General features: G+C 44.7%; 1 protein-coding gene across 24 annotated transcripts in view; it reads left to right on the forward strand.

The window, feature by feature from the left end:
* TRAK1 (trafficking kinesin protein 1) overlaps positions 1-27,767 on the forward strand; it is a 155,628-nt gene that overhangs the window by 65,859 nt on the left and 62,002 nt on the right. For 22 of the 24 annotated variants that reach the window (XR_015150984.1, XR_015150986.1, XR_015150982.1 and 19 more), the window contains one exon: positions 15,769-15,963. Coding sequence is in view for 10 of the 24 variants with exons in the window: in XM_086366113.1 (XP_086222239.1) it covers positions 15,769-15,963 (195 nt within the window). In the remaining 14 variants the exon portion in view is untranslated. Of the gene's footprint in view, positions 1-7,648; positions 7,978-15,768; positions 15,964-27,767 lie in introns of those variants that run through there. The other 2 variants (XR_015150985.1, XM_086366121.1) reach the window with 1 other exon arrangement.

Consider the following 27,767-nt stretch of genomic DNA (forward strand, 5'->3'; position numbering starts at 1 on the left):
TTCTGTATTGAAAAAAACCTCACAAGAGACAACTCAGGTTGTCATAACTTCAGGTTTGAATTCCATGGCTCAAAGCTTTTTCACTTCTATTTAAGTAGGGGTTTGTGGTGAGTAGAAGTGGGAAGGGTCAAGTCTAGGTTTGAAGAAGCCTGAAAGTATTCTGATCTCTCCTTCCTTTGTCTGGGACCTGAGAGAGGGTGCAGGCCTGCCCGGGTGCGGATGCAGCTCCACCTAGTGGGTCAGGGAAGCACTAGCAGCAGGAGTGGCAGCCTTAATCTGGAGACCAGCCACCTGCAGCAGTCCAGGGTTTGCACCTTTTGAAAGGGTTTGGAAAAAAGAGGAGTTAATTGTCTTGAGAGTCTGGCAGATAGGGATGGCAACTTTAGATGTGTAGAACAGAAGAAATCCTCCCCTATCCCTTCTTCTGCCTTGGTCTGTCCCACCTGTATTCTCTTCCCATCTGCTCTTTGCTAGAGTTAGTTCCAGAAGTCATTTTTTGTACAAGAGGGTATTATGAAAGCCAAGTATGGCCACATCTTTCTTGCTTAGACTACTTGTTAGGAGATCTTGATGGTGATGGAATTTCAGGCCTATGCAGTAAACTTCATCCTCCTAGTTATCAGTGGCCGTACTTTACATGATTTTAAATTGGGTGTGTATTAGTCAGGTTTTGCTGTAGAAATGCTGGGTAACAAACAACTCCCAATTCTACAGTGGCTACTGCAACACTTATTCCTTGCTCCTGGTCTTAAGTTTCCACGCCTGGGCTTCAGTTCAGGTTTGTTCCACGTGTCTGGCCCTAGGGCGGCAGCTGTCTAGGGCCACATTCTTCTCCTGGCAGAGGACAGGAGCTCAAGGGGACAAATATAACCACACAGGGATATTCAGAGCCTCTGATTGGATATGCAGTAAGTGATGTCCACTCACATTCCACTGGCCAAGGGAAGTTCCATGGCCCAGCTCAAGGTCACAGAGTTGGGAAATGATACTCCATTCACAATGAGCCACAGCAAGGGTGGGAAGTGAGGGAAGATCAGCCTGGATTTTAGAAGATCCTCAGGTAGCTGGAGTGGCCTTGAATGGCAGAGGCATGTAGGTGGTCTTCAGGAAAACCCCAAGGTATCAGTGACCTTTAGGCCCTTGGCGTTGTCTCTTAGCTCTGCTGGGCTAGGGAACTGGGTGGATGTGGGTAGGGGAAGGCTGTAGACCCCAATGGCCTAGAGCCAGGGGTTGGCACACTTCTCCCTAAAGGGCCAGCCAGAGAGTAAATGTTTCAGGTTTGTTGGTTCTGTGGTCTTTGTTGTTGTAGTTGACAGCAGCCACAGACAGTACCTTAAGGAATGGGTGTAGCTCTGTTCCAGTGGAATTTTTATTTATAAAATCAGACAGGGGACTGAATTTTCAGTGGACCATGGTTTGGTGGACTCCTGGTCGACACCTTCATGCCCTGATCTGTATCAGGATGTCAACTTAACAAGAGAGAAATATCCCTTTTTAGTTGAGAAGCCAAATAAATAAATTCAAAGGGCTTCTGGTGGGTCTAGTAATACCCCACCCACTCAGCATTGTTAAGCCACAAACAGTTGGTCCATATGGTTGGATTCTCCAGGCAGCCAGAGCTTATTGTTTTTAAGCATGAGCTCTTATTTCACTTGACCCGTTTTCAGTAGAAATGGCTAGAAGGGTATTAGAAATTCCTTAGGCTTTGCTAGAATGGTGGGAAAGGTGATTAACCTTTTAGGTAGAGTCAGATGCATCTTTTATGAACAGTGTTTGGTAGAAGATTTGGAGATGTGTCCAAAGATGGTAGGTGTGCCTAGTGCCCTTTTTAAACATTCTTTGTGGTTACATTTTTTGTATGTGAGTAACCGCTTCATTGAGATAGAATTCATATACCATATAATTCACCCATTTATAGCATATAATTTGATGGTTTTTAGTATGTTCACAGGGTTGTGCAGTCATCACCACAGTCAATTTTGGAACATTTTCATCGCCCTAAAAAGACACTCCATGCCCTATAGCTGTCACCCACCAATGCACTCACGTGTCCCCCAGTGGGGCTGCATTTTTAATGAGCTTTCAGGAAGTCACTTCTTGGTTTCTGCTGTCCTTGTTTTTCTTTGCTCATCCCTGGCCTTGGAGAGCAGAACAAGAGATCTTCTTGAGCAGTCATCTGTGCTATTCAAGTGCACACTTAACAGAAACTTTAACTGCTCATGGTACTTGTGTATCATACCAACGTCACCTGATAAGATAACTTAAAATTTTTTCCTTTATTATATTTATCAAAGCTTTATATTTCTTTATTTGTATTCTGCTTTGTAAAAAGTTATCTTCTGTAATTTTCTATTAATGCATTTTGAATTTATGTTTGTGTTGGTTTGAAACCTGGTTCAAGTAACATGGAATTGTTTCATGCTTAGGTTGTATTGTTTTGTCTATTTGCTTATTATCAGGCTGTAGTGAACTGTTTAGGGATGAGTTTGGAGTCTTTTAATATCCCCATGATCTCATGTGGTGTTTTGAAAAACTAACCATTGTTCATTTATAAACAGAATTTCCTGTTCAGGAAGTTAATTTAGATTAACAATAAAACAGTTGACTGCATTGAATGGTAGAGGCACTGTAGGTATTTTGGGATCACAAACTTTTGTTCTATTAATAAAGTCTCTGTGATCTGGCACATAATTCTTTATCTCAAAGTTTATCACCTATGCTAACTGACTTCCACTGTTCCCTGGTAAAGGGCTGACTTTGGGAAGGAGAAGAGAGACAGAAGGCCTGGGCTGTGAACTCTGGCAGCTGCTCAGGGTGAGGGTCTGAGAGAGTCTTAACTATAGATACCAAGTTTGTAAACATATTTGGAAATCAGAAAGCAAATGTAAGTGTAAAGAGTTAATTTGAAAACAGGAAATTGGATCTGAACCCCTAGATTAGAGCAACAAAACCCGAGGTAGGAGCAAGAATAGTGAGATGAAGTATAAGCAAATTATTCTGTTTTTTGCTATGGATAATGAGAGAAATACAGATTTATCTCTTAGTATTAATAATTTAATGGAAACTACCTTCATCAATAAGGCTTAGGCTTTGCTGCAGAGAACAGTGCCTTCACATCACAGGATTTCTTTTTCTTTCATATAAAAGAAGTTCAGAGGGAGGCTCTGCAGTGCTGGTATAACCCTTCTGTCCTCAAAGGTCCAGGCTTCTCCGGTCCTTCAGTTCCACCACACTCATGCTTTTTGTCTTCAAAGGCAGCTCATGTTCTCAGAAGGCTACTGAAGTTCCAGCTGTCATGTCCAAATTCCAGGCTCTAGAAAGGCAGCCTTTAGAAAAGTCTCACCACATGACTGCTTAAATCTCAGTGACCAGAACTTAACATTCTTGGTCACACCTTGCTATAAGGGAGGCTAAGAAATGAGTCTTCCCAGGTCTTTGATACTAAGGAAAGCAGAGAGTGTGGGTAGCTGGGAAACCACTGGCATCATAAGATGTCATATTTTAGCGACAGAATGTGGACCTTTCAAATCAGTGTTTCCTTCTCTTTCACATCATGACCCCCCACAAGAAAATGATACTGTTTGCATAGCTCAAAGGGTGAATGGTGATGGTAACTCAGAGTTGGAGGCCACCCTGCACATTGCTTGGCACCCTCTATTTCCAACACTTGAAGAAAATTCTGCCCTAAATCATTACCAAAAAAAAAAAATCTGGCAGCACATAGTCTATAAAACAAAAGACAGATAACTAATGAAACCTCAAGGGAGCAGAACCACCAGGAGGCAGGACAAAAGTAAGATCAGTCATGTCTGACGTGCTCCTTTTTAAAGACAACGTCTCTGAATGGGTCACAAGTAAAGCTTTAGTGATGTTCTCTGTCTCAGGAAGTTTCAAAGCAAAGTACTCCAGGGAGTGGAAGTTGGGAAGAGGAGGACAATTTAGAGAAAAGAGAGGTATACAGAGGAATTATTTAATCAGTGAGACCAGAGGATCAGAGGCAGCACGGGTGTGGCTGTGGCCACTGGGTCCAGACTCTGTGTTAGAAAGCCAGGTCTAATACTTACTGTGTGATGTAGGTTCAGTTATTTAACCTCTCTGTGCCTTAGGTTTCCCCTTCTGGAAAATGGGGATGATAATAATTTCTACTCTTAGGGCTTTTAGGAGGTTTAAATGCATCAGTGGAAATAAATACTTGAAGATAGTAGCATCTGTAAATATTTGCCATTATTATTGCTTCTGTTTGTTATCATTATAAAAAGTACAGCTTGATACGTTATAAAAAGTGTGTATGTGTTAGTCACTCAATTGTGTCTGACTCTTTGCAACCCCGTAGACTGTAGTCTGCCAGGCTCCTCTGTCCATGGAATTCTCCAGGCAAGAATACTGGAGTGGGTAGCCATTCCCTTCTCCAGAGGATCTTCCCAACCCAGAAACTGAACCTGCATTTCCTATGTTGCAGGCAGATTCTTTACCATCTGATGCACCAAGGAAGCAGCTCCTTCAAACCCAATAAAATCCAGGTGGTTCAAAGATAGAATGTTAAGAATGAAGCCATAAAAGTGCTGGAAGTAAATTTTGCTGGTTAAATTAATAATCTTGAGATGGGGAAGGCCATCCTAAGCATGACACAAAGACTTAAGATTATAAAGAAAATGATCAAGGGGGAGAGTAAGTGGTACAGACTTCTAGTTGCAAAACAAATGAGTCACAGTATGAGATGTATGATGTGGGCAGTATAGTAAATAATTATGTAGTCTCTTTGGTTGGTTACAGATTCTAACTAGATCTATCCTGGTGATCATTTTGAAATATATAGAAATATTGAATTACTATGTTGTGTAACAGGAACTAACATAGTATCATAGTTCAGTTATTTTTCAAAAACAAAGGCATAGAACAAGAGATCAGATTTGTGGTTATTAAAGGGGTCAAGGAAGGGGGGAGCTGGATGAAGGCTGTTAAAACTGCCTTCCAGTTATAAGATAAATAAGTACTGTACTTATTTATGTACAACATGAATGATGTGTATAAATACATAAATGTTGTACAACATGATGAATTAACCCTGCTGCATGTATGGACGTGAGTCTGAGTGAACTCCGGGAGTTGGTGATGGACTGGGAGGCCTGGTGTGCTGCAATTCATGGGGTCATAGAGTCGGACACGACTGAGCGACTGAACTGAACTGAACTGATGTTATATATGGAAGTTGTTAAGAGAGCAAGTCCTAAGAGTTTTTATCACATGGAAACAGTTTTTCTCTTTAATTTTTTGTCAGTGTGAGATGATGAGCGTTCACTAAACTTATTGTGGTCATCATTTCAGTGGTATATGTAGGTCAGATCAATATGCTGTACACTTTAAATACATACAGTGCTGTAAGTCAATTATATCTCAGTAACCCTGGTGGAAAAAAAAACTTGACTACCTGAAAATTAAACTTTATATAGGCATTCTTGCTGTAACACAGTAATACTTGCTTCTGAACAACTTACTGTTCTGCAAAATTGGACACTAAAAATAACAGGAGTTATGCAACTTTGTAGCTGGAACACTAATGAAAGCCATACATTGGGAGATAACAATAGTAGGGTGGTCATCTTTTTATTTGGAGAAGGCAATGGCACCCCACTCCAGTACTCTTGCCTGGAAAATCCCATGGACGGAGGAGTCTGGAAGGCTGCAGTCCATGGGGTCGCTGAGGGTTGGACACGACTGAGTGACTTCACTTTCACTTTTCACTCTCATGCATTGGAGAAGGAAATGGCAACCCACTCCAGTGTTCTTGCCTGGAGAATCCCAGGGATGGGGGAGCCTGGTGGGCTGCCGTCTATGGGGTCGCACAGAGTCGGACACGACTGAAGCGACTTAGCAGCAGCATCTTTTAATTAAAAAAAAATAAAAGGAATGCGCTCCCTGGCAGTTCAGTGGTTAGGACTTTGTGATTTCACTGCAGGGGAAGCAGGTTTGATTCCTGTTTGGGGAACTAAGATCTCACATGCCGTGTACCCCCCCCAAAAAAAGAGTGAAATACACATAACATGAAGTTTACCATTTTAGCCATCAGTAAGTGTACAGTTCTTTGGTGTTAGGTGCATTCACTTTGTTGCACACACATCACCTCCATAAATTACGTCAACTTTATCATCTTCTGCAAATGAAACTGTACCCATTAAACACACATTCCCTGTTCCCCTCTCTCTCCATCCCCTGCCAATCACCCTACTACAGTCTGTCTCTATGAATCTGAATCTAATAGCCTCCTCTAACAGGATTCATAGAGTTTCAGCTCTTTTGTGACTGGCTTACTTTGGTTGGCATATAATCCGTACTTTAATATATGTCAGAATTTTCTTCTTTTTTTAAGGCTGAATAATATCCCAATGTTATTGCAGCTCCACATTTTGTTACCTGTTTATCCACTGGCGGACACTTGGGTTGCTTCTGCTTTTTGGCTGTTATAATAATGCCTCTGTGAACGTGGTGTACAAATATCTGGTCAAGTCCCTGTTTTCGCTTCTTTTGGGTATATACCCAGAAATGGAACTGCTGGATCATAAGGTAATTTGATCCAGTTTCTCTGGTAGCTCAGGTGGTAAAGTATCTGCCTGCAATTCAGGAGACCTGGGTTCAATCCCTGGGTCAGGAAAACCCCCTGGAGAAGGAAATGGCAACCCACTCCAGTGTTCTTGCCTGGAAAATTCCATGGGTAGAGGAGCCTGGTGGGCTACAGTCCATGGGGTCCCAAAGAGTTGAACATGACTGAGCAACTAACACACACGTGGTAATTTTGTTTTACTTTTCAAAGAACCTGGCTATGCATGTTTTTAGCTTTATCAGATATGTACTATAAACATGCTTATGTATTTTGCATTCCAGATTTTTTGGATTCCTCTCTTATATTTAATCCCATGTGGGAGGTTACTGGTTTGAGGGTCATGACAGAATTTTGCTTCTCCAAACATGCTGTCAAACTGTTTACTCCAAGTGTTGTTCCAATTTCCACCAGCTCCATCTGTCTAAATACTAATTCAGCTGTGAGCACATTAATTACAATCACAATGACACTGGCTATTTTCATGTAAAAAATTTTCCTCTGATGATTTAATAATTGTATGTAATATATACACTTTTAAGAAGAAATATCTAGAAAATTGGAATACCAAAGTGTTTTGTGTTTTTTTTTTAAATTTCTTAATATGTGCTCAGTCACTCAGTTGTGTTTGACTCTTTGCGGCCCCGTGGCCTGTAGCCCGCCAGGCTCCTCTGTCCGTGGAAATTTTCCAGGCACAAATACTGGAGTAGTTGCCATTTCCTGCTCCAGGGAATCTTCCCAACCCAGGGACCGAACCTGTGTCTCTTGGGTCTTCTGCATTGACAGCAGAGTGCCACCTGGGAAACCTAGTTAAAACAAATTCAAATGAATAGTAATCCACCCCACCCCCCACCCCTTCCCATTTTTTGAGCATTTTCTTGGAGGTTTATCTCTTAAAATTAATTTTTTCTTTTAAGATAAAATTTCTGTGCAGTTCTAGCTTTATGTCTTTGTGTTAGAATTAGTCTAACCTGGGATGTGCTATCGTCTGTTTTTGTGGATTTCTATGCCAAGCCTGTTGGAGTCACTATTTCTGCAGAACACTGCAGTTAGTTTTGACGTCCTGGGGCCTCCATAGCAGGGTCCTTCTGGCTTCGCTCTGTCCCGCCTCTTCCTGCCCTCTGCTTGCACAGCGCTCTGGCGTGCCTGAGTGGACGGGGCCACGTTCAGTTGCACAAGGTGGCACTTTAACCTCGCATCAGAGACTCTGCCTGTCAAGGTGGCCGCCGGGCGGCTCAGCCATCTCTGCTTGTGCTCCTGTCACAGGAGCTGGTGTCCTGTGTGATCAAGCAACAGCTCAGAACCTAACACCCCATCTGCATGGAATTGAACCGGGGTCATTGTCTGTCCTTTTTCTCAGAAAGAGCTGCTTCTGGGGGCAGGTAAGGCCATGGCCCTTCCAGTGTCAAGTTTTGTTTCTGTCTCCAAATCCTAGTTTCTTTGGCAGTTTCTTTCTGCTCCTGTGTGGGTGTCTCTGCTTGTCCTTCCCCACTCCTGGAGACCGAGGTTACTGCCCACAGCGAGGCAGCAAGGATGAGAAGAGAAGTCTGGCGCTTGTCCCCATCCCTGTGGGGCTGGAATGTGAGCGGGGGTATGTGTCAGGAGGTGGGCTCAGGATGGGGGCCCAGGAGAGGATCGGGGGTCCTGGCGTCCAGTCCCAATACTGCTCAGCATGAGACCTCGCCCAGTTTGCTGCACTTCGGCAGGGCCTCAGTGTCCCCTTCTGTAAGCAGAAAAGATGGGAGCGGCTGGATCAGCTCCGGGGTGGAGTCTGTGTCTGGTGAAAGCAGGGAGAGGGCAGGTGTGTGGGAGGGGCTGGGGCGGGGGAAGGACCTTGCCCTTTTGGACTGTATGAGTGTTGAGCCACATTTATGTGTTTTTGTTTTTTTTTTGTAAAGAAAGCAAATTTAGTTAATTATAATCACAAGGGACTGTCAACCCTCAAATGTTGATGGGCAAGACCCCCTTGAAGGACTTGCTGTAGAAGCCAGCTCCTGGGTCCCAGCCTTGTGGCTCCTGGTGCAGGAGGTCTGAGGTGGAGCCACAGAAGCATCTATGGAGCCCAGTACAGAAGCGCAGGGTGTGCAGTGCGCTGCTGCCTGCCCCAGGGCACCAGCACCCCGGGCTCAGTTCTCGGGAGAGTCCCCCAGTTCTGCTGAAATGCCCACAAATAAGTGAAGGCAGGAGAAATGCTCTTGTGCAAGTTCCTTCCCTAGGGGATCCTCTCAGGGGGCCACAGAGAGCGGCAGTGAGTCGTGTGTGGATTAGAGTTGGAGGGACCGGGTGATGCCGTGTGCAGTGGGCTCAGCCCCTTCCTAGCCCCTTGAATTCCTCTTATAACCTTCGGACCCTGGTTTCCTGGTTTGCAAATGTGTTCCTGATCTTCACCCTGCACTGCCCACTGGTTTCTGAGAGTAAGTGAAATGTAGGAATAGATACCAGCGGTTTGCATCGTTCAGCAAAATGTTTACTGAGCCCTTGCTGGTTACCAGGCAGGGTTCTGGGTCAACAGTGGAGCATGTCAGCCTCCGGGATGGCTCATGGTGTGGGGGCCATGCACACAGGGTCTCGCGTCTGTTACAGGCAGCTCTGGGATGTTCAGCTGCCTCCTCAACCTCCCTGTGTGCAGCATCCTCTTCTATTAAATGAAGTGATTGAGCCAGTAATTTTTAGTTCTAAAGGTCCCTCTGTAGTTATTGAAACCACATCTTTCATGGCATTCTAGGGAGTAATCACTAACACTGAGTTCCTTAGGTAAGGCTCTAAACTATGTAACCCCACGATAGAGAAGAACTTTCCAGAAGGATATATGACAGGTACCAGTTGCAAAGTGTCACATGTGTCTCCAGCACCAGTATGGCCTGTGTGTGAGTCTCTGAGCCCATGCCCTTTATTCCCAATAACTCAAGGAAAAGGCTTTGTTTCCAAGTCTGTACAGAATGACTTGTGAGCGGCTCATAGGCCAGCAGTCTTGGGAAAACTTTAGAACGTGGCTCTGGGTTTGCTGTCACTGCCAAGGTTCATGGGTGATGAGAGGGGCTTACTGCCCCTTCCAGAACCTCCTCAAGCGCAAACTGGGGTCATGTTCTTTGACTGTCACCTTTGGTATAGCCTAGAACTTTCTCCCGAGGCCCATACTGAGGCACCAGGATGGGAAGTCCCAACATGCAAACTGCAGGCACTCACACATGTTTGATCTGACTCTCAGGTATTTAACAGAATTCTAAACCATCGTGCCACATTTGATAATCAGGGCATCTCATGTGAAAAAACAGATCCCTGGCCTCTCATTTCCAGGTGCTAAGAGGCCTGCTCTGTGGAGGAGGGATGCGCTGGGTGTGGTGGCCCAGAGACTTTTTGGGTAGAAAGAGAGCTTTTGTGCAACCTGATGCCTTTGTTCTACAGATGGAGGGACAAAGACCAGATAAACCACGAGGTGACTGTTGGGTGTCATGGCGCAGTTGGGGACAGGGCCGTGGCTGGGAGCCTGGTTTCCACACTCTTGGAGCAGCGCCTGGAACCCGGGCCTCCGGTGCGGCCAGCAGGTGGCAGCCGTGGCCCTGCTGGCCAGCCTGCCTCGGGTCCTGGCTTTCCTCCTTCCTCCCATCCTGTGCCCTTCTGTTCCTCTCTTGTTTTGATTTTGCCAGACATTTCTCTGGCCAGGCCTTTCCTCTTTGTCCAGCACTGTGCTCTCTGCCCCATTTTATCCTTGCCTCTCCCCCACACCGCTGTTTTCTTTAGGCTCTCTGGAGCCTGGGGGAGTGTTCAGGAGGCTGTCTTCCACTTCCTTGCAGCTCTCTGTTCTCCTGGCCCCAGCGCCCTCTGCTCCAGGGTGTGGGCAGAATGCCCAGAAATCCCCCTGGACCTTCCCTTCCCCTCGCATTTGGGGCAGCCACCACTCAGAGTCTATAACTGTGTCCTTTTAGACATGCTGACTTTTTCTGAGGCCAGAGATCTGTATTTTTACATGAGATTCTCTGATTTTTTATATTTTTTAATATAAAATTAGTATTTTTAATATACTATAGTATATAGTATTTTTAATATATATAGTATATATATATTAGTATATAGTAATTTTAATATAAATTAGTATTTTTTAAATACTAATTTAGAGCCGCAGGCTCTGCTGTAAAATGTCGGCATCGTCTGGGGTCCCTAGTAGGTTTCATGAACCTGGCATGTGACCCATGGTGATGGGTTGCTAAGTTGTGTCTGATTCTTTGAGACCCCGTGAACTGTAGCCCACCAGGCTCCTCTGTCCATGGGATTTTCCACGCAAGGATACTGGAGTGGGTTGCCATTTCCTCATCCAGGGGATCTTCCCAACCCAGGGATCAAACCCATGTCTTCTGCATCTCCAGCATTGGCAGGCGGATTTGTTGCCATGAGCCACCAGGGAAGCTTTGCATCAGTGCAAATGCTTAGAAGGAAGTGCCTCCTTCTAGCCCCTCTCTGGGGTTATGGATCTAACCCAAGGCAGTTGTAGAGTGGACACAGCTGAACCGGTAGCCCCTGCCATCAGGACCCTCTCCCACCTCCCACAGCCCTCATCCTTGGACAGGAGGATCCACTTCAAACCTTATGGAGAAACCTAGGAAGGGTGATAGTTCTGAAGAGGTGAAAAGCACTCTCACGTTCTGCTCCCAGAAAAAGAGTTAGTCGCTCAGTCGGGTCTGACTCTTTAGGACCCCTTGGAGTGTAACCCACCAGGCAGGTGGTACTCTAAGAATGGTGGACGTTAGATCAGATCAGCGTTTGCTGAGTGGTTGAGGGGACATTTGTTCCCCCATGGGACTTTACTCCTTGCTGATTAAGACCTTGGGTGATACAGAGTGAGCTTAAAAAGACCTTGGCACTACAGGGCTCTACCTCCCCCGTGCTGAAGGCTAGACTTGCCACCCATTGCTGGTTCTTCCTCCCTTTGTCCCACGATTGATCCAGCACTTCCTGAGTACTTCCTGTTGCCGAACTCGATGCTGAGGGCTGGATTGGATGTTAAGGGAGTAATTCAGAGCTCCTCCTGAGGGCCTCAGTGATAGTAGAGGAGAGACTTAGAAAATGTGTGTAACATTGTCCTGAAATAATCTAAATACATAGCCAGAGGCGAGAGGTCAAGGGAAGCCTGATATGAGGTGACATTTGAGTGATATTTTAGGATGGAGTTTGCTGGCAGGGAAGGGCCTTCCAGATAGCTAGAGCAGCTGGTGTCAAAACCAATATTTGTGTAAAAATGTGTTTGGAGAATGGCGAAAAGTTAATGTGGCTTCACAAGGGATATTGGAGAAGTGGCATTAATAAGGTAGATGTGTGTTTCTTTCTCTCTTGAAAATCCAAATGGAGGATGGCCCAGGAGTGCTCCCTGCCAGCTTGTCCCTGGCACCCAGGGTTGCTCTGGTAACCCCCTAGGTGCTGCCTTTACTTTCACAGTTGAAGGTGACTCCAGTACCAGACCCATCTCTGCATTTGGACAGTTGGATAGGGTCTGACTTGGAAGTGCTGTTTGCATCCTGTTAACCAGGCATATAAACAGACCTTACTGCAAGGAAAGCTGAAAAATGTAGTTTTTAGCTGTGTGGCTGTGTGCCCGTCCATACCTTGGAGGTTACATTCCTACAAGAAAGAAGCAGAAATTTGATACTGGGAAGGAGTCAGTAGACTCTGCCCTAGGAAGGTACGGGCTGAATCATGAAGTACTTTGTAGGGAGTGGGGAGGTTTTTAAAGCAGAGCAATACTGTGATTTAAAAAGTGTCTTTCATGGGACTTCCCTGTCAGTCCAGTAGTGAAGAGTCCACACTTCCAATGCAGGGGGCGCAGGTTCGATCCCTGGTCAGGAAGCTAGATCCCACATGCCACACGACAAAAAATGTGTCTGTTGCAGATGGGGCCAGCAAGCACAGGGCTGCTGTGACTGATGAGGGGAAGGATGTTGAGGGTGAGTCCACCTGACTGCCTGGATAAACCTGGCCTTTGGATGGTTTGACCAGCTGAGGGTCAGTGGATGCCAGGCTGCTGTTGCTGAAGATCTTCTGGAATCCATAGATGGACCTGTCAGGGTCTGGGTTCAATCAGGAAGTGGATGTCCTTCATCTGGGACTTCCCCAGGACTGCATATTGTAGCTTCTTTTTTTCATTTATTTTTAATTGGAGTATAATTGCTTTACAATGTTGTGTTAGTTTCTGCTCTACAACAACGTGAATCAGACATGTGTAGATGTTTATCCCCTCCCTGCTGAGTGTCCCTCCCACCCTTCTTATAGCTGGTTAACAGTGTGGTTGGAGCTGTGGAGAAATGAGGACTGTAGAGAGCTTGATGTTTCCTTTCCTCCAGGCGGGGCCAGCAGTGCCCTTTCACACATTGACCTTTAGTAAGCACCACGGGGCTTCCTCCTGGGGCTTCCCTGGTAACTCAGTGGTAAAGAATCTGCCTTCAGTTCAGGAGATGCGGGTTCAATCCCTAGGCCGGGAAGATCCCCTGGAGGAGGAAATGGCAACCCGCTCCAGTATCCTTGCCTGAAAAATCCCATGGACAGAGGAGCCTGGTGGGCTGCAACCCAAAGGGTCTTGAAGAACTGTGCACGACTGAGTGACTAAGCACACACACACACCAGCACCAAGAGAGAGGGCGGGTCTGTTGACAAGCTGCTTCAGTTCCTGGCTCTCCTTCCTGCACTCTGGATGGGAAAATCATCCTGACACTTTGCTGATTTGTCAGTGTGTCGAGCTGAACATCTCTACTTAACATGCTTGTGAAATCTTTACCTGTTTAGAACAAAAACTTCCTGTTGAGAAGAGCCTGGGAATCCTCCAGCATTTGTAGCGCACCTGCTGGGAGAGGGGAGGCAGATGGAAGAGGGAAGGATATAGTTTACAGTCAGATGGCCGAGGCTTCTCACACACGATCTGCTGCTTATTTAACTGTGTGACCTTGACCTACAAGGTACTCCACAGCGTCTGTGAATCTGCTTTCTCACATATAAGTCAGAGCAAATATTATCTACGTCTCAGGTTGCTGGGAGGATGCACTGAAGGCTCCTGGCTGGGTGCTTGGCACTGTGAAAGCATTCCTGGGGAATTCTCAAAGGCTCTCATGTTTACACAACCTGAGGCCTCAGATGTGTCTTCTCCACGCGGCAGAGGTAGTGTCTCCCTTCTTGGGAGGTTCTTGGGGCACCTGGCCCTGCACCCAAGGTCACAGAGATCTCCCTGGGTGGTCTTTATCATCCCTTCCAAATTCTCTGGGCCTGCCGGGCAGCTATGAGACTTGCTGAAGTTTATATGGCAAGTCACATTACGGAAAAGTCAAATATACAGAATGTTTTTCAAAAGGCTTTTTGGCACAGCCTCACCTTTGATACTTTATCTCCTGGTCATCATATGCTTTAAGGAAAACGATACTTCCTGGGCATGAGGACCCACACTGTAAATATGTTGACCTTCAGCCCTGAGAATGTGGAAGGACAGGGGAGTCTCAGGGTCCGAGCAGCTGCCAGGGTGCTCACAAGTGACCCGGTATTCTTAGAAGGGATTTTATTTTTATTTCTTGTTGGAGTCCGTTGCCTTGCCCACCACCAAGTGGCAGTGACACCATAAGATTCTAGCCCCTTGTGTGGGGACATCGTGCAGGAATGTGTTGGTACCCTGCCCATCCTCCTGCAGCCAGGCTGGCTCAACATTTGTGCAGCAGGTCTGTGTTTAGTCAAGAGCTGCCATCGGTCAGGCGTCAGCCCTCCTTGGCCCCGAATGCCCTCAGCTAGATGGTGGTCATTTTATGGCTCTGAGGCCTCCCCTGGAGATGAGGTTGGTGGGAACTTACTCCCCACTTGATTGCAAGATGGGCAAGTAGTTCCTTAGTTAGGAGCCCATCTGGAGCTTTTACAGGGGGTTTTGTCACTAGTGGGAGATGGTAAAGAAATATGAGACATCTGCCTTGAGGGTGGGCTGTTGTCTGTGGCCAAGGAGAAGGGAAGGAACATCACTCAGTTCTCCGCAGACCTTTGCAGGGTGGCGGAGCAGCTCCGGCCTGGTGGGGGCTGGCTGAAATGCCAAGTGTGCTAGCTGTGACATTTCCCACATGAGACAGAGAATCCAGAGCATTCACGTGTTCCCTCTCCAGTCCCCAGAGCTCCAAGTAAAATTCGAAATGTCTTCACTTTCCACTTATAACTCTTTCCTCAGCACTTGAAACACCATGCGGACTTTTTGGGTCATAATGTCCTTCTACAGTGAAGCTTTGCATGTTGACTTAAGTAACAAGGGGTAAGCATGGGATGGTGGGAGATTTGAGGGGCTAGCAAGTGCCTTCCATGGGCTCCTGCCCAAGAAGGGGTGAAGTTGCCCACTGAACACTCTTGTTTACCTACGATTCTATGCCTTTTTTCTTGGTCTGCTGCGTGGCCTTCCTGTTAAACAAGAAGATGCTATGTCTATGGTATAGCCTTTCTTCTGGGCACAGGTGTCCACATTCTCCCTGAGGAAGACGGATTAATTCAGCCTGGTGAGCTCAAAACACCATGCTGTCGAGAAGAGGTGGTATTCAAACTGTGCCTTGACGGAGGGGTACCTATTGGTTTAGTGGCTGGAATCCCCATGAGAATATAAGAATTACAGAGGCAACGGTGTGACTCTTGTGTTTATGTCGTGTCTCCTGTGACTGTAGGACTCAGGATATAGTTGGATGATGATGGATGGATGGAAGGAAGGAAATGTCGGAGGATAAACAGGTGAATGAATGAATTAAATGAAGGCCAAAGTCCTACCTGTGTAGGGACATGGCTTGAATGGTAAAATAGTGGCAGGAAGGAATCTGGCATATTGCTGAACTTATAACTGGTTTGACCTAAGTGTAGGGTGATTGAGAGAGAATGGCCAGAGAAGGTTGGGAAGAAAGCCCAAATAATGAAGGCGCAAGAATTTTGGCTTTACTTCACAGAAAGTGGGCAGCTAACCAGCGGGAGCTATTTCAGGTAGGTCTGGCAACAAATATGCCTAACTCTAAGTTTCAAGAGTAGAATTTAAATTGGAAAAAGATCTCTGACATGGCCCGATCTGGCCTCTCTGTGCTGCACGTAAGTAGCCCAAGACTCTGGCTACAAGTGCCAGGGTTAGGTCACTGCGGCAGCAAGGCCATGACCAGGTCCTGGCTCTCATCTGTCCGTCTTCTTCCCTCCAGACGTGTGCAACAGCACCGACCTTCCGGAAGTCGAGATCATCAGCCTCCTGGAGGAGCAGCTGCCCCATTACAAGCTAAGAGCCGACACCATCTACGGTTATGACCACGACGACTGGCTTCACACCCCTCTCATTTCTCCAGATGTCAACATTGACCTCACGACCGAGCAGATTGAGGAGACGCTGAAGTACTTCCGTGAGTGATTCCCCTTTCTTGGAATGCCCTGTCCTCCCTGCTTAGCCATGGGCACACATGTGTGCGTGTCCTGGCTACTGTGTCTTCTAGCCTGCTGTATGTGGAAAGTTCTTGCAGAAATGTGGCTGTGGGGTTTAGCCCCATAAAAGGCCTCACTTGACGTTGAGTCTTCTGGAGAGAAATGTTGGAGTAGTGGGAACAAGTATGAGTTTTCATTTGAACCAACTTTCTCTTAACCATGCAGAAGATTAGAAGATGCTCCCATTTCCCTCCTTACCAGAAGTACCATGTGAGTCCTTAGCAGCTTGTATTGAGGAGGAGCTTATCTGCATTTAAAACCCAAAGTATTGGAAACCTCAAGACTGCTCAGTGTTTATAAGACATAACACAACATGCCAAGGCTGCTGATTTGTGCGTGGAAGTCCACTCAGCTGGTTAGTCTGGAGAGGCAAGATGTTGCTGCAACAGCAGACTGGTCCTGCTGTGAGCTACAGAGCTGACGCCTGGTAGGGTGAGCAGTATACTAGGTGGGACTCTTTCAGTGTGTTTGTGATGACAAGGGCGTGAAACCTGATTTTGCAGACTTGAAAAATATACGATAATTTAAAAAATTCACACCAATGATATTTTTTTTCTTTTTAAACTGACGTTGATTTACAACATACCAGTAATATTTCTGATGTTCATTCAGAACATCAAAAGAGGTAGTTTTGATGTAATTTTTCTCTTTAGAAATTCATGGCAGCTTTGTAAGATTGGTGAGACCAGTTCTCTTTTGTTTTGACACTCTTGACTTAAAATTCAAGTTGATTTGAACCCAGTCTAAAGTAGTGTGACATTATTTATGTATCCATGTATCATCATATCACCTTTTTTTAAAAAAAAATACAACAATCCTGTTTCTACTTAGTAATAACTAGCTTATTGTGCATCTGTAAAGTTTTCTATAATTATTTTCTCTAATACAAACCAATTTCCAATATTCTTGAACTTGTGAAATCATTAATAATTAACAAGTGAGAGCTCGTAAGTTTCTCCTTTAGCATGTATCTGGGCTGTTTTCACGTTTTATCTATTAGATATTAATAAGAAAGGAATTTTGTTTAAATTGGCCTGTGTTTTAATACTTAGTATAAATCCTGCAGTCTCATTGTGAGCACTGCAGATAATCATATTCGATAGGAGTAAAAATAGAATGATCTACACCAGGGCAGTATGAAGTACATTAGAGTTGCACTAATGTCCAAGCTGATGCTTTAGAACTTCTAGTATATCTTATAGCCTAGAGGAGGCCCGTTACAAGTCACTTTTGTTTACTCATGGTATGGGTACACCCAAGGAGATGTGGTATTGTGGAAAACCGGGTCCTGGGTGACCTCTCAGGTAGGTTTTGTATTTGTTTGCTTCAGACTGCTTCACAGTAGAATTATTTTTCTAGAAATCCCTGCCTGTTACTTACTCTTCTTTAACAGACTCTCCTATGATTTTATAGGATCCTGGTTGGCCATTTTTGCTGAGGGAGGCTCCTAGGTCCCTCACATACACACTGATTAATCACTTATAATCACAGTGTGATTGGAACACCACCCAAGGGTAACACTTCACTGTTGTCAGAGACCTTTCATAGGAATGGCCTCTTCTCATCCCTGTAAAATGTCTATAGTTTGTTTGGGCCAGGCTGATTTTATTACCAAGGAAATTCAAGTGCGAAGTCTCATTGTATTTATTCAATAGCACTGATCTATAGCTTCTAAAATTCTTTTCAGTAGACTTGAACAGACATTGTGACTTGTTGTTATTTGTTTTACTTCTAGTGATATATGTAAAGGAGAGAGAGAAAAAAGCATCCTGGTGGAATCTGGCAGTGCATAACACAAATTATAATAAAACTACAAGAACCGAAAATATATGTTGACCAGATATTCTGAAAATTTTTAGAGCATGGTTGCATTTAAGTCTTACTTTAACTCTACATTTTCTTCTGTGGTACATGTGATGAGGGTAAAGTGGGTATTTGCTAAATATCAGTTAATTGAATGATCAAGCATTAACTTTTAAATACAGCACCCATAGAGCAGGGCTTTCAAACTGAGGTCCTAGATCTTCCCAACCCAGGGATCGAACCCAGGTCTCCTGCATTGCTGGCAGAGTCTTTACTGTCTGAACCACCAGGGAAGCCCAAGGTCCTAGAACCACCCTCCAAGAGATCTATAAAGAGAAATTGGGGGTTCTATTAACTTGTAAAGGAAAAAAAAATTTACATCCTTAATTTCATAAACGTCTAACTGAAATGCAGCGTTTACTTTCATTATAAACATGGAAAAGAAAGTGGTATTACTAAGACCTGTGACTTAGTCACCAGTAGAAATCACAAATATTTTCATGTCATGCTACAGAAGAAGTAGATACGGAAGAAATAAGATCTTTACTCATCTCTGCTTTGAAATTACTTTCATTAGTAGATGTGCTGATCTTGTTATTTAATGTGCATTGATAAAGAAGCATTTTTATCACAGACCTTTTCTCGAAGTTTTAATAACTGCATTGTAATACAGTTGCTTTCTTTATAGTCCTTTGTATCTTATGTCTTTAAATCTTTCTGCTGAGGAGGGGTCTGTGAGCCTTGCTGAGCCAGAGGTCCGTGGAAGCACAGGTTAAGAGCCCTGCTCTGTACTTGGTATCCTTTCTGGATTTCACCTGTGTGTTTACATGTGTAACCCAGGAGATGTCATGGTTCACACCACTGTGACTCACCCATGTGTTTTTCTTTGTTTTTTTTTTTTTAATTTTATTTTATTTTTAATTGGAGGATAATTACTTTACAATATTATGATGGTTTCTGCCATCACCAGCGTAAGACGACATAAACTGTCGCTTCATTTTAGATTTATTTTCTGCATCAGTCAGGGCAGTGGGTGGGAATCAGGGTAAGGGGTTCTCCAGGGGGTTCTGATACACTCCCCAGGTGAGACTCCCTGGATAATAGGCTCACCTACACCATTGCTTCAGAGATCAGAGCGGACACCTTGGGTGTCCGCTAATACTCATGGGACACCCATTAGTATTAGATGGGCTAATACTCATCTCCTTTGCCCACATGTCATCCTTCAAAGAAGACAAGCTATGCTTCATTTTTTAAATCTGGCCCTTGCCTGGCTTGTTAAGGAGGGGCAAGAAGGCTTTGGGTATCCACCTTTCCCTGGTGGTAGAATGATCTTTGCAGATAGATTTCAACAGTCCAGTGGATGTTCACCCCTGTCCCTCACCTCTGAGGGACACACAAAGTGAAAACTTCCTACATAGCAAATCAACCCATAAACATGGGACAATTAAGATTCGATGGTCCAGCAAGAAGAAAGGATAGTCTTACTAGCGTGCCAGGCACAGTTTTTTAATGCTTTACAGATACCTCGGTTACTTCCCACAGAGACCACTAAATAAAAACTCCCACTGTCCCCCATATTACTGATGAGGACACTGAGGCCCAGGGAAGTTAAGTTTGCTCCAAATCACACAGCTAGTAAGGTGGGGTCTTTTTTTCCCCATTTTATTTATTTTTTAATTGAAGGATAATTGCTTTACAGAATTTTGTTTTCTTCTGTCAAATATCAACATGAATCAGTCAGAGGTATACATATGTCATGATGGGAGTCTGAGTTTCCAACCTGGATTGTCTAGTCTAACTTTATGTCTTATCTCTCAGAGAAGCTAAATAAGAAAAAAATTCAGTTTAAGAATAAAGTTCATTTAGTAAACATGAAAAATGCGAACCCTGTTTTAGAATATGTCAGTAGCTTATTTTGTTCATAAAAATGTGTCTGACATATTGAAAATTGATTTTTTTTTCAAAAGGTCATTGTCCCAAGTGACACTTAGCCTGATATAGCTTAGTTTCAAGATGAGGTTTCCTTCTTTCCTGCAATTTTCCCCCCTGCATCCTGTGGTCTCTAGATCATGCTTCCTGAATTCAGGTGGAAATGACTGTGTGCTATAGATTTTTCTAGTCACAAAGTAGTCAGTGGACACCAGCCATGAGGATTGCTATGTTGGTATGTAGATAGCTATGGGCTTCTTCTGGTTCCTTTTCCTAGGACCATGGTTTTGGTAACTTTTTGATTAAAGAGCATTTGTTAAGAAACGAAATCTCTCCGTGTCTCAAGTGCAAGTGATCTGCTGACAACTTCAACAGAACAATCCTTTCCCTAAGAAGAGAAGTGTTGTTAGTCTCTCAGTCGTGTCCAGCTCTTGGTGACCCCATGGACTGTAGCCCACCAGGTTCCTCTGTCCATGGGATTCTCCAGACAAGAATACTGGAGTGGGTAGCCGTTCCCTTTTCCAGGGGATTTTCTTGATCCAGGGATTGATCCCAGGTCTCCTGCATTGCAGATGTAGATTCTTTACCATCTGAGCAACCAGGGAAACGCCAAGAAGAGGTTGTAAAGCAGATGAGAGTTTCAAGACATCACCTAATTTTTTCCTTTTGCCATAAAGTACTATTAATGAATCAGTCAACAAGTATTTATTGAATGACTAGTATGTACCTGTAATCTTTTATGAGCTTGACTTTGTTTGAGTTCAAGTTGATGTTTTCTGGCTAAAGAAGTGAAAACATCTGATTACTGATTTTCTTTCACTACCTAACCTAGGACTTTGCACTGGGTGGGGCCGACACAGGATGCTCTCAAGGCCCTTGGCTGGCATCCTGTACCGAGTTGTCTACCTTGCTTGTGTGGAAGGAGTGGATGGGGTCTGGGCAACTGCAGTTAATCCAGCTCCCCGTCCCATTTTAATTTTGTAAAATTTAATTTAAACAACAACAACAAAGAATCAAAGACCATTCATCTAGTCCAACTCTTACTGTACAGCCCATGTCTGCTTCATGTTTAAAAAGGCTGAAGTCCGCCTAGTGCCTTGCATGAAATAGGTACTTAACAAGTGCTAATTAAATAACATGCAAAAGTATCTTTTAAGTTAAAAAACAAGTTTTTCTCCCTCTTTTTTTTTTTGCAAAGACAAAGCAAAATTACAAACAATGTATAGTATAGAAAGATCACTTTGTTGCCACTTTCCAGAGACTGCCTTCATCTAACTCAAATCCTAAATGAAGTGAAAGACAGTGAATCACTCAGTCCTGTAGGACTGGATGCAAGTCGCTCAGTCCTGTACGACTCTTTGTGACTGCAGGGACTGTAGCCCACCAGGCTCCTCTGTCTGTGGAGTTCTCCAGGCAAGAATACTGGAGTGAGTAGCCATTCCCTTCTCAACCCAGGGATCTTCCCAACCTAGGGATCGAACCCAGGTCTCCCACATTGCAGGTGGATTCTTTACCATCTGAGCCACCAGGGAAGTCCAAAATCCTAAGTGAAACAAAAGTAAAGACTCCACAGTATGCACTGAACCTGTGCAAACTGAATTAAATTACACACAATGCTGACCTTCTAAAGGGAGGGATCACAAGTTATGTGAGGTGTGACCTAAGAGAACACATGGTGCATTTGTGTTTGTGTGTGTAGGAGGGATGCGTGTGGAACACGGACAAACATCGTGGTGGGTGGGGTTGAAAGAAGGAAGGCAAGATGAATGATGGGTGTCAGGGAAGGTTGTACAGAGGATGGAGAAGGGATCTAATGACTGGGGAAAGCGTTTCATTACCCTTTGCTAATAAATAACACTAAAATGTATACGTTATGGTAGATTTATAAACAGTTGCCTTGCGTTTTCTCATGTAAATGCTATGGCACTAGTTGGGTCCTTTCTGTCATTCTCAAGACCTCAGGCCATTTTGTTTGCAGGTGAGGACCTGAGGGAGCCCTGGAATTGTGCCTTCTCCCCTCTTACGCTCACTCCTCATGTGAGCAGGTTCTTCCTTGGGCCCATTTTCATTGCTCTAGCAGAAGTCTGCAAGTGGACTTCTGCAGACAAAGAAGCTCTGGCTGCACAGTCACTTCTCATGTGTCAGTGACACCCAGTCTACACACACAGCGACTCCCCACCCCCTGCCAGGGTGTCAGGCGTCGGTGCGGAGGGGGAATAGAAAATGCTTATCTCTGAAGGTCCAGAGCAGCCGCACCCATACCACACCAGGTGCCGACGGTACCAGGAACCCCAGGATCTGGTGAGCAAGGCAGCTGGGTGCTCATACCAGGAGACAGATTACCCTGCGACCTTAGGCCTGCTTTGTCACCTGGCGCCTGCCAGCTTCCACTCTTTCTCAACAATCCAGATTCCAGTGTTGGTGTGTCTTCGCTTTTTCTTTTAAGAACAAAAATGGTTGGCAAGCAATCCTGTACGGGTTGACTGTTTTCCTTTTCAAGGGAATCCAGCATGTCTAACACAAAGCTGGAACAGACTCAGGTGGGAAATTGACATGACAGCTCAGCTTGTTAGCCCATCCACACCCCGCTGCCCACCAGTGATGGGCTCAGGCCATAGTGATTCTGGGTTATGGTTTGTGTTCTGCACTTCAGATTTATGTTTTGAACCCTGGAACATCTGCTACGTGACCTGCTGGTCCCACGAATGAGATGCGCCATGCAGCCCTCCCAGGGTACAGGAAGCAAACTGGGAACCCCAGCAACACATCAGAACTCTGTTTCTTCTCTGTATCCTCCTCAGGTGTATGAGTGATTTTAATGAGGACTGCTTCCAAGCTGGGGTACTTTTTGTCTCTGTAGTGCTTTGTTGGGTGCTGTCTCCCTCCTTTGTTCTGTCCCCACCTTCTCCCTGGAGGTGGCCTGGGTGCCTGCTTTTCCTGTGCCTGAAATGAGGTGGAGATGGTTTGGGAGGGGGTAGTTGACAGCAAGCTGTTCGTTAGCAGCCTGCCTTCTGCCGCGGGAGCTCGGTGACTGGCAATGGCAGTGTTTTAAAAAATAAAGATTAGAAAGAAAACTCTGCAGAAGCATCCTGTTAGTTAATTTTCTGCAGCCGGTAGAGGGAAGGTCTGCTTGTCAGCCTGTATTTCATGCAAGTCCCCCTGACCCTGTCAAGAATGGAGGATTAGGAAGCCCTCCCCTCTTCTGTCCTGGCTGCCCTGGGATGTAGGTAGAAGGCTTGCAGTACTTCCTGAAGGGAGGAAAGCTCTGGAGACCAGGGGCATGTTGCAGAGGAGGATTGGGGCCCTGAGTGGTTCTGCTTCCAACCAGAGGAAGGAACACAGGGAGCCACCCTTCTCCCACCTGCTTGTCTGGTTGGCCACGCGGGGGCCCTGGTGTGGCCCGTGCTCATCATCTGGAGTACAGAGGAAGGTGGCATGTGGCATGTAACATCTGAGACACTTCAAGGCAAACTCATAACTGTATCAGTTGTAATTTAATCCAAAATTGTTAGCACATATTCATTTTTAAAATGTGTAAATAATTTATTTTGAATTCTTATTGCATACATATGTATGCATATGAGTATATAAAATTATGTATGTGTACGTGAATTACTACACAGCTAATAGTTTAAAACTTAGAAATTTTATTATATTCTTTTAATCATTTAAGTTGGCCACCTGATATGAAGAGTCAACTCATTGGAAAAGACCCAGATGCTGGGAAAGATTGAGTCCAGGAGGAGAAGGGGGCAACAAAGGATGAGATGGTTGGATAGCATCACTGACTCAGTGGATATGAGTTTGAGCAAATTCCAGGAGAATGGTGAAGGGCAGGGAAGCCTGGCCTGCTACAGTCCACGGGGTCACAAAGAGTCAGACAAGACTTAGTGACCGAACAGCAAACATTTAAGTTTGATTATGAGTCCTCTCGTAATTAGATTCTTAATTTGGCAGACCCAATCTATTAGATTCTCCTATATACTTACAAAAGAGGATACGTAACTAACTTTGCAGCTCAGGAGCTGATCCTCCTTCTACCTGGGGGTAGTTATGGCCACAGCATCAGGTTTTCCTATTCTTTTTCCTGCCTCCTCATTCCATATCCGGTTGGCTTATTCATAGCCACCCTCCTTAGAATGATGTTCATGCAGTGCTTTATGAAAAATATTAGTGACAGAAATAGAACAGTCACACACACCTACCCTCCCTTGCTTAAGATAAATTTAAAATATCTCCCTATTATATTCCACTTTCCTTTTTATGTCAGTTGCCTTATTCACTTGGTTGCCCGTTTTGTTTTCATGTTCATTGATATTCATGGTCTTGACAGATCCAACCTTTAACTGTTATTGATTGTATTTTCTTTTTGATGTTGGAATTATCACAAGCTGGCAGTGTGATGTCCTTTTAAGTGGGCCCTGACGCCTGATCGCTCCTACCCCGGACCTTCTGGAGCGGTTGTTTACTTTTGTGCAGCATGCTATTGCAGGCCTCTCTTGATTTTTCCTGCCCCGAGACATGGAATCAACAACTCTCCAAGAAGCCGTGTTAAAATTGGCATCAGAAGGCTGATCTGCTGGGGATGGGTAGAGAAATATCCCTTTAATTCCAACCCCCTTTTTTCTTTCAAATTTTGTAAATACTCCCTCAGTGTTTTCTCAGCTATTGACAGAAAAAGTTTTGGAGGTGGTTGGTGCCTCGTTTGTATTCAGTTGCTCTTGGTTTTCGCTGAGCGATCCTGGTCAAATGACTTCAGCTCTCTGAGCCCCCTTCCCTCGTCTGCCCAGCGAGGGGGGTCTTAGGTAGCAGGGGTCTGAGGAGTGAGTGAGCGGTAAAGGGCTGAGGCCTGATGTGCAGTCAGCACTCCTTAAATAGTGTTGAGTGAATGGACAGGAGCTTCTCTCAGGCTGCTTCTGGGACCTGTCCCAATTCCTGATCCGGGGGTGGGTCAAGAAGATCCCCAGAGAAGGAAATGGCAACCCACTCCAGTGTACTTGCATGAGAAATCCCATGGACAGAGGTGCCTGGCAGGCTATAGTCCACAGAGTCGCAACGAGTCGGACCCCACTGAGCATGCATACACACCTTGGAACCATCTCTGCAGAGTTGTGAATGGATTACTTTATCCTTTGGAGCCTATCACACAGCAATTTTGATATAGACATTTGATTTAAAACTTGCTCAAAACAAAAAAAACTTGCTCAAGGCCCATAAAATTCACCCATAAATGATGCTGTTTCTTTACTCATTTCTTTCTTTTGCATTTTCTTAAAAAGTAAATTAGATGTATACAGTCTTTGGATTTGATAAAAGTCACATTCAGTGATATGTTGCTATTTAGAAATGGCACCTTCCCACCCCTAGATTACCACTCCTGCTCATTACTGTGAACTCAAGGCCTTTTATTTTGCTGGAAAAAGCTAATAAATGACGTTTCTACCTCATTTCCCTAATTATGGCTTAGAAAATTGTGCTATCTTTTTAATTGCTCGTACTGGCTTGTTTCCTTTTTTAAAGAATTAGAGTGATGAAGATGATTGCAACTAACATTGGTTGTAGACTCACTTTGTCCCGGGCACTGTGCTGAGTGCTCTCCCGTGCATTAATTAATGCCTCACCCTGTCTGTGCGGCAGGTATAATAGTCATGCCATTTAGCAGGTAAGACTCAGGTGTCTAAGAAGGTCACAGATGGCAAATGAGGAGCCTGAACCAAACTTCAGGCCGTCCGACTCCAAAAGCCCTTGCTCTGAGCTATGATATTAAACTGTCTGCCATTAGTACTCCATCCATCTATGTATCCATCCATCCCTCTATTCATTGGTTTTTGCTTCTGGGGTGATATGGTATGTAAATAAAATATTTTAAAAATTCATAGCACTGTGAGGTAAATGTGCCAAGCCTTTGTTGAAAAGTGTTAGTCACTCAGTCGTGTGCAACTGTTTGCGACCCCATGGACTGTAGCCCTCCAGGTTCCTCTGTCCGTGGAATTTTCCAGGCAAGGATGCTGGAGTGGATTGCCATTCCCTTCTCCAGGGGATCTTTCCAACCCAGGGATCAAACCCAAGTCTCCTCCATAAGCCTTTGTTGAAGAGGTTTCTAACTGCACCTGACTTTTCTACGATGCTTTATGGAGTTTGCATTCTTTGTTCCTTCATTCCATCTTCATTTTGAAAGTTCATACTAGACCTCACCCCCTGTACTGGATTGAACCTGTTAAACATGCTGATTTTGAGGAAACTGTTAACTTTCCATCAGTTTATTTATGAGACCTATAATCATCTTTCAGAAGCACCTTGCTGCTGCTAAGTCACTTCAGTCATGTCCGACTCTGTGCGACCCCAGAGATGACAGCCCACCAGGCACCCCCGTCCCTGGGATTCTCCAGGCAAGAACACTGGAGTGGGTTGCCATTTCCTTCTCCAATGCATGAAAGTGAAAAGTCAAAGTGAAGTCGCTCAGTCATGTCCAACTCTTAGCAACCCCATGGACCGCAGCCTACCAGGCTCCTCCGTCCATGGGATTTTCCAGGCAAGAGTACTGGAGTGGGGTGCCATTCACTTTAAACAAACAAAATCCTCAGAAAACCTTAGGACACCAGCTTCAGCTCATCTGTCATGAGGAGTGACATCCGAGAGGCTGCCTGGTGGTTTGCTGTGGTGTTCTTGAGAGCTGCCATCGATGGTGGAGAGACATGATAAGGACCAAAGGAAGAGAGATGTGTTCAGATAATGGGGGCAGTTACAGCAGGAATTAAAACTGTTGGCTGCTGACTTTAAATAGGTGAATGTCCTAGAAAATTTTAAATGTGTATCCAAGTTGGGGTCAGGGAGAGGGAAGGGCATATATAAACCACCACCCCCTCAACATACACACTCAAATAGTTTTCCTCTAAATTACCTGCTACTCATACATACAGTTAGGCAGATACACACATACATATACATACACACACACTATAAAATCTACCCCCAAATCTTTGCTACTGAAGAGCCTTGTCATGAAGTGTCATCTGGGGACCAGCAGCCTTGCTAGCATGTGAGAGCTTGTTAGAAATGCAGAAAATTGTGCACAGTTGCAGACTTGAGGCATTAGAATCTGCACTTTAGCAAGAGCTCTGGATAATTCACATGCACATTAAAGCCTGGGCAGCCCTGCCCTAGAGGGATGCCTTTTCCTCCAAGTTCATTAACTAGGGCATCATGTGGCTTTGGAAGGATAGAGGGAAAGCCTCCCTGTTTGATCACTGTGGAAGGAAAGAAGCTTACCCTCCCAGTAGTGGAAAAAAGTCCCTTTACTATTACTCATTCCCACATTATACAGTCTTGAGTAGAAAATTAAGAGGGAAGCTGGACCAAGCTGGCACATTTGTTGCCACTGACACCAACAGATGGTTACAATACCCAGCTAACAGGCTGGTGAGGTTCCATAGGTAGTTTTGCTCGAGGGCAGCAGTCTTCAAGGGAGATTTTGCTCCCAAGAGTCATTTGGCACCATCTGGAGACGCTTTTGGATGTCACGTCAACAGAGAGACAGGGTAGTGCTTCTAGCACCTAAATGGGTGGAGGCCATGCCCAGGACAGCGCCTGCAACAGAGAACAATCTGACCCTAATTGTGCGTCTGTAGTGCTGAGGTTGAGCAACCCTGTTTAGCAGATGAGTTTAACTTATAGCAAGTCTAAAATCTTTTTAATTATCCATTACTCATTTAAATATTTCAAACATGCTAAATAATTAGGACTAATAAATGTTAGCTTCACTTTCCTTTTTTTTTTTTTTTTTTTGGAAAGAAATAAAACATTGTTGTTTAGTCGCTGAGTTGTGTCTGACTCTGCTTCCCCATGGACTATAGCCCAACCAGGCTCCTCTGTCCATGGGATTCTCCAGGTAAGAATACTGAAGTGAGTTGCCATTTCCTCCTCCAGGGGATCTTCCCGACCCAGAGATAGAACCCTTGTCTCCTGCTTGACAGACGGATTCTTTACCATT

The sequence above is a fragment of the Bos grunniens genome, chromosome 22 (genome assembly GCF_055505025.1).
Source record: "Bos grunniens cultivar Pamir isolate PY7600 chromosome 22, Bosgru_T2T1.0, whole genome shotgun sequence".
Lineage (NCBI taxonomy): Eukaryota > Metazoa > Chordata > Mammalia > Artiodactyla > Bovidae > Bos > Bos grunniens.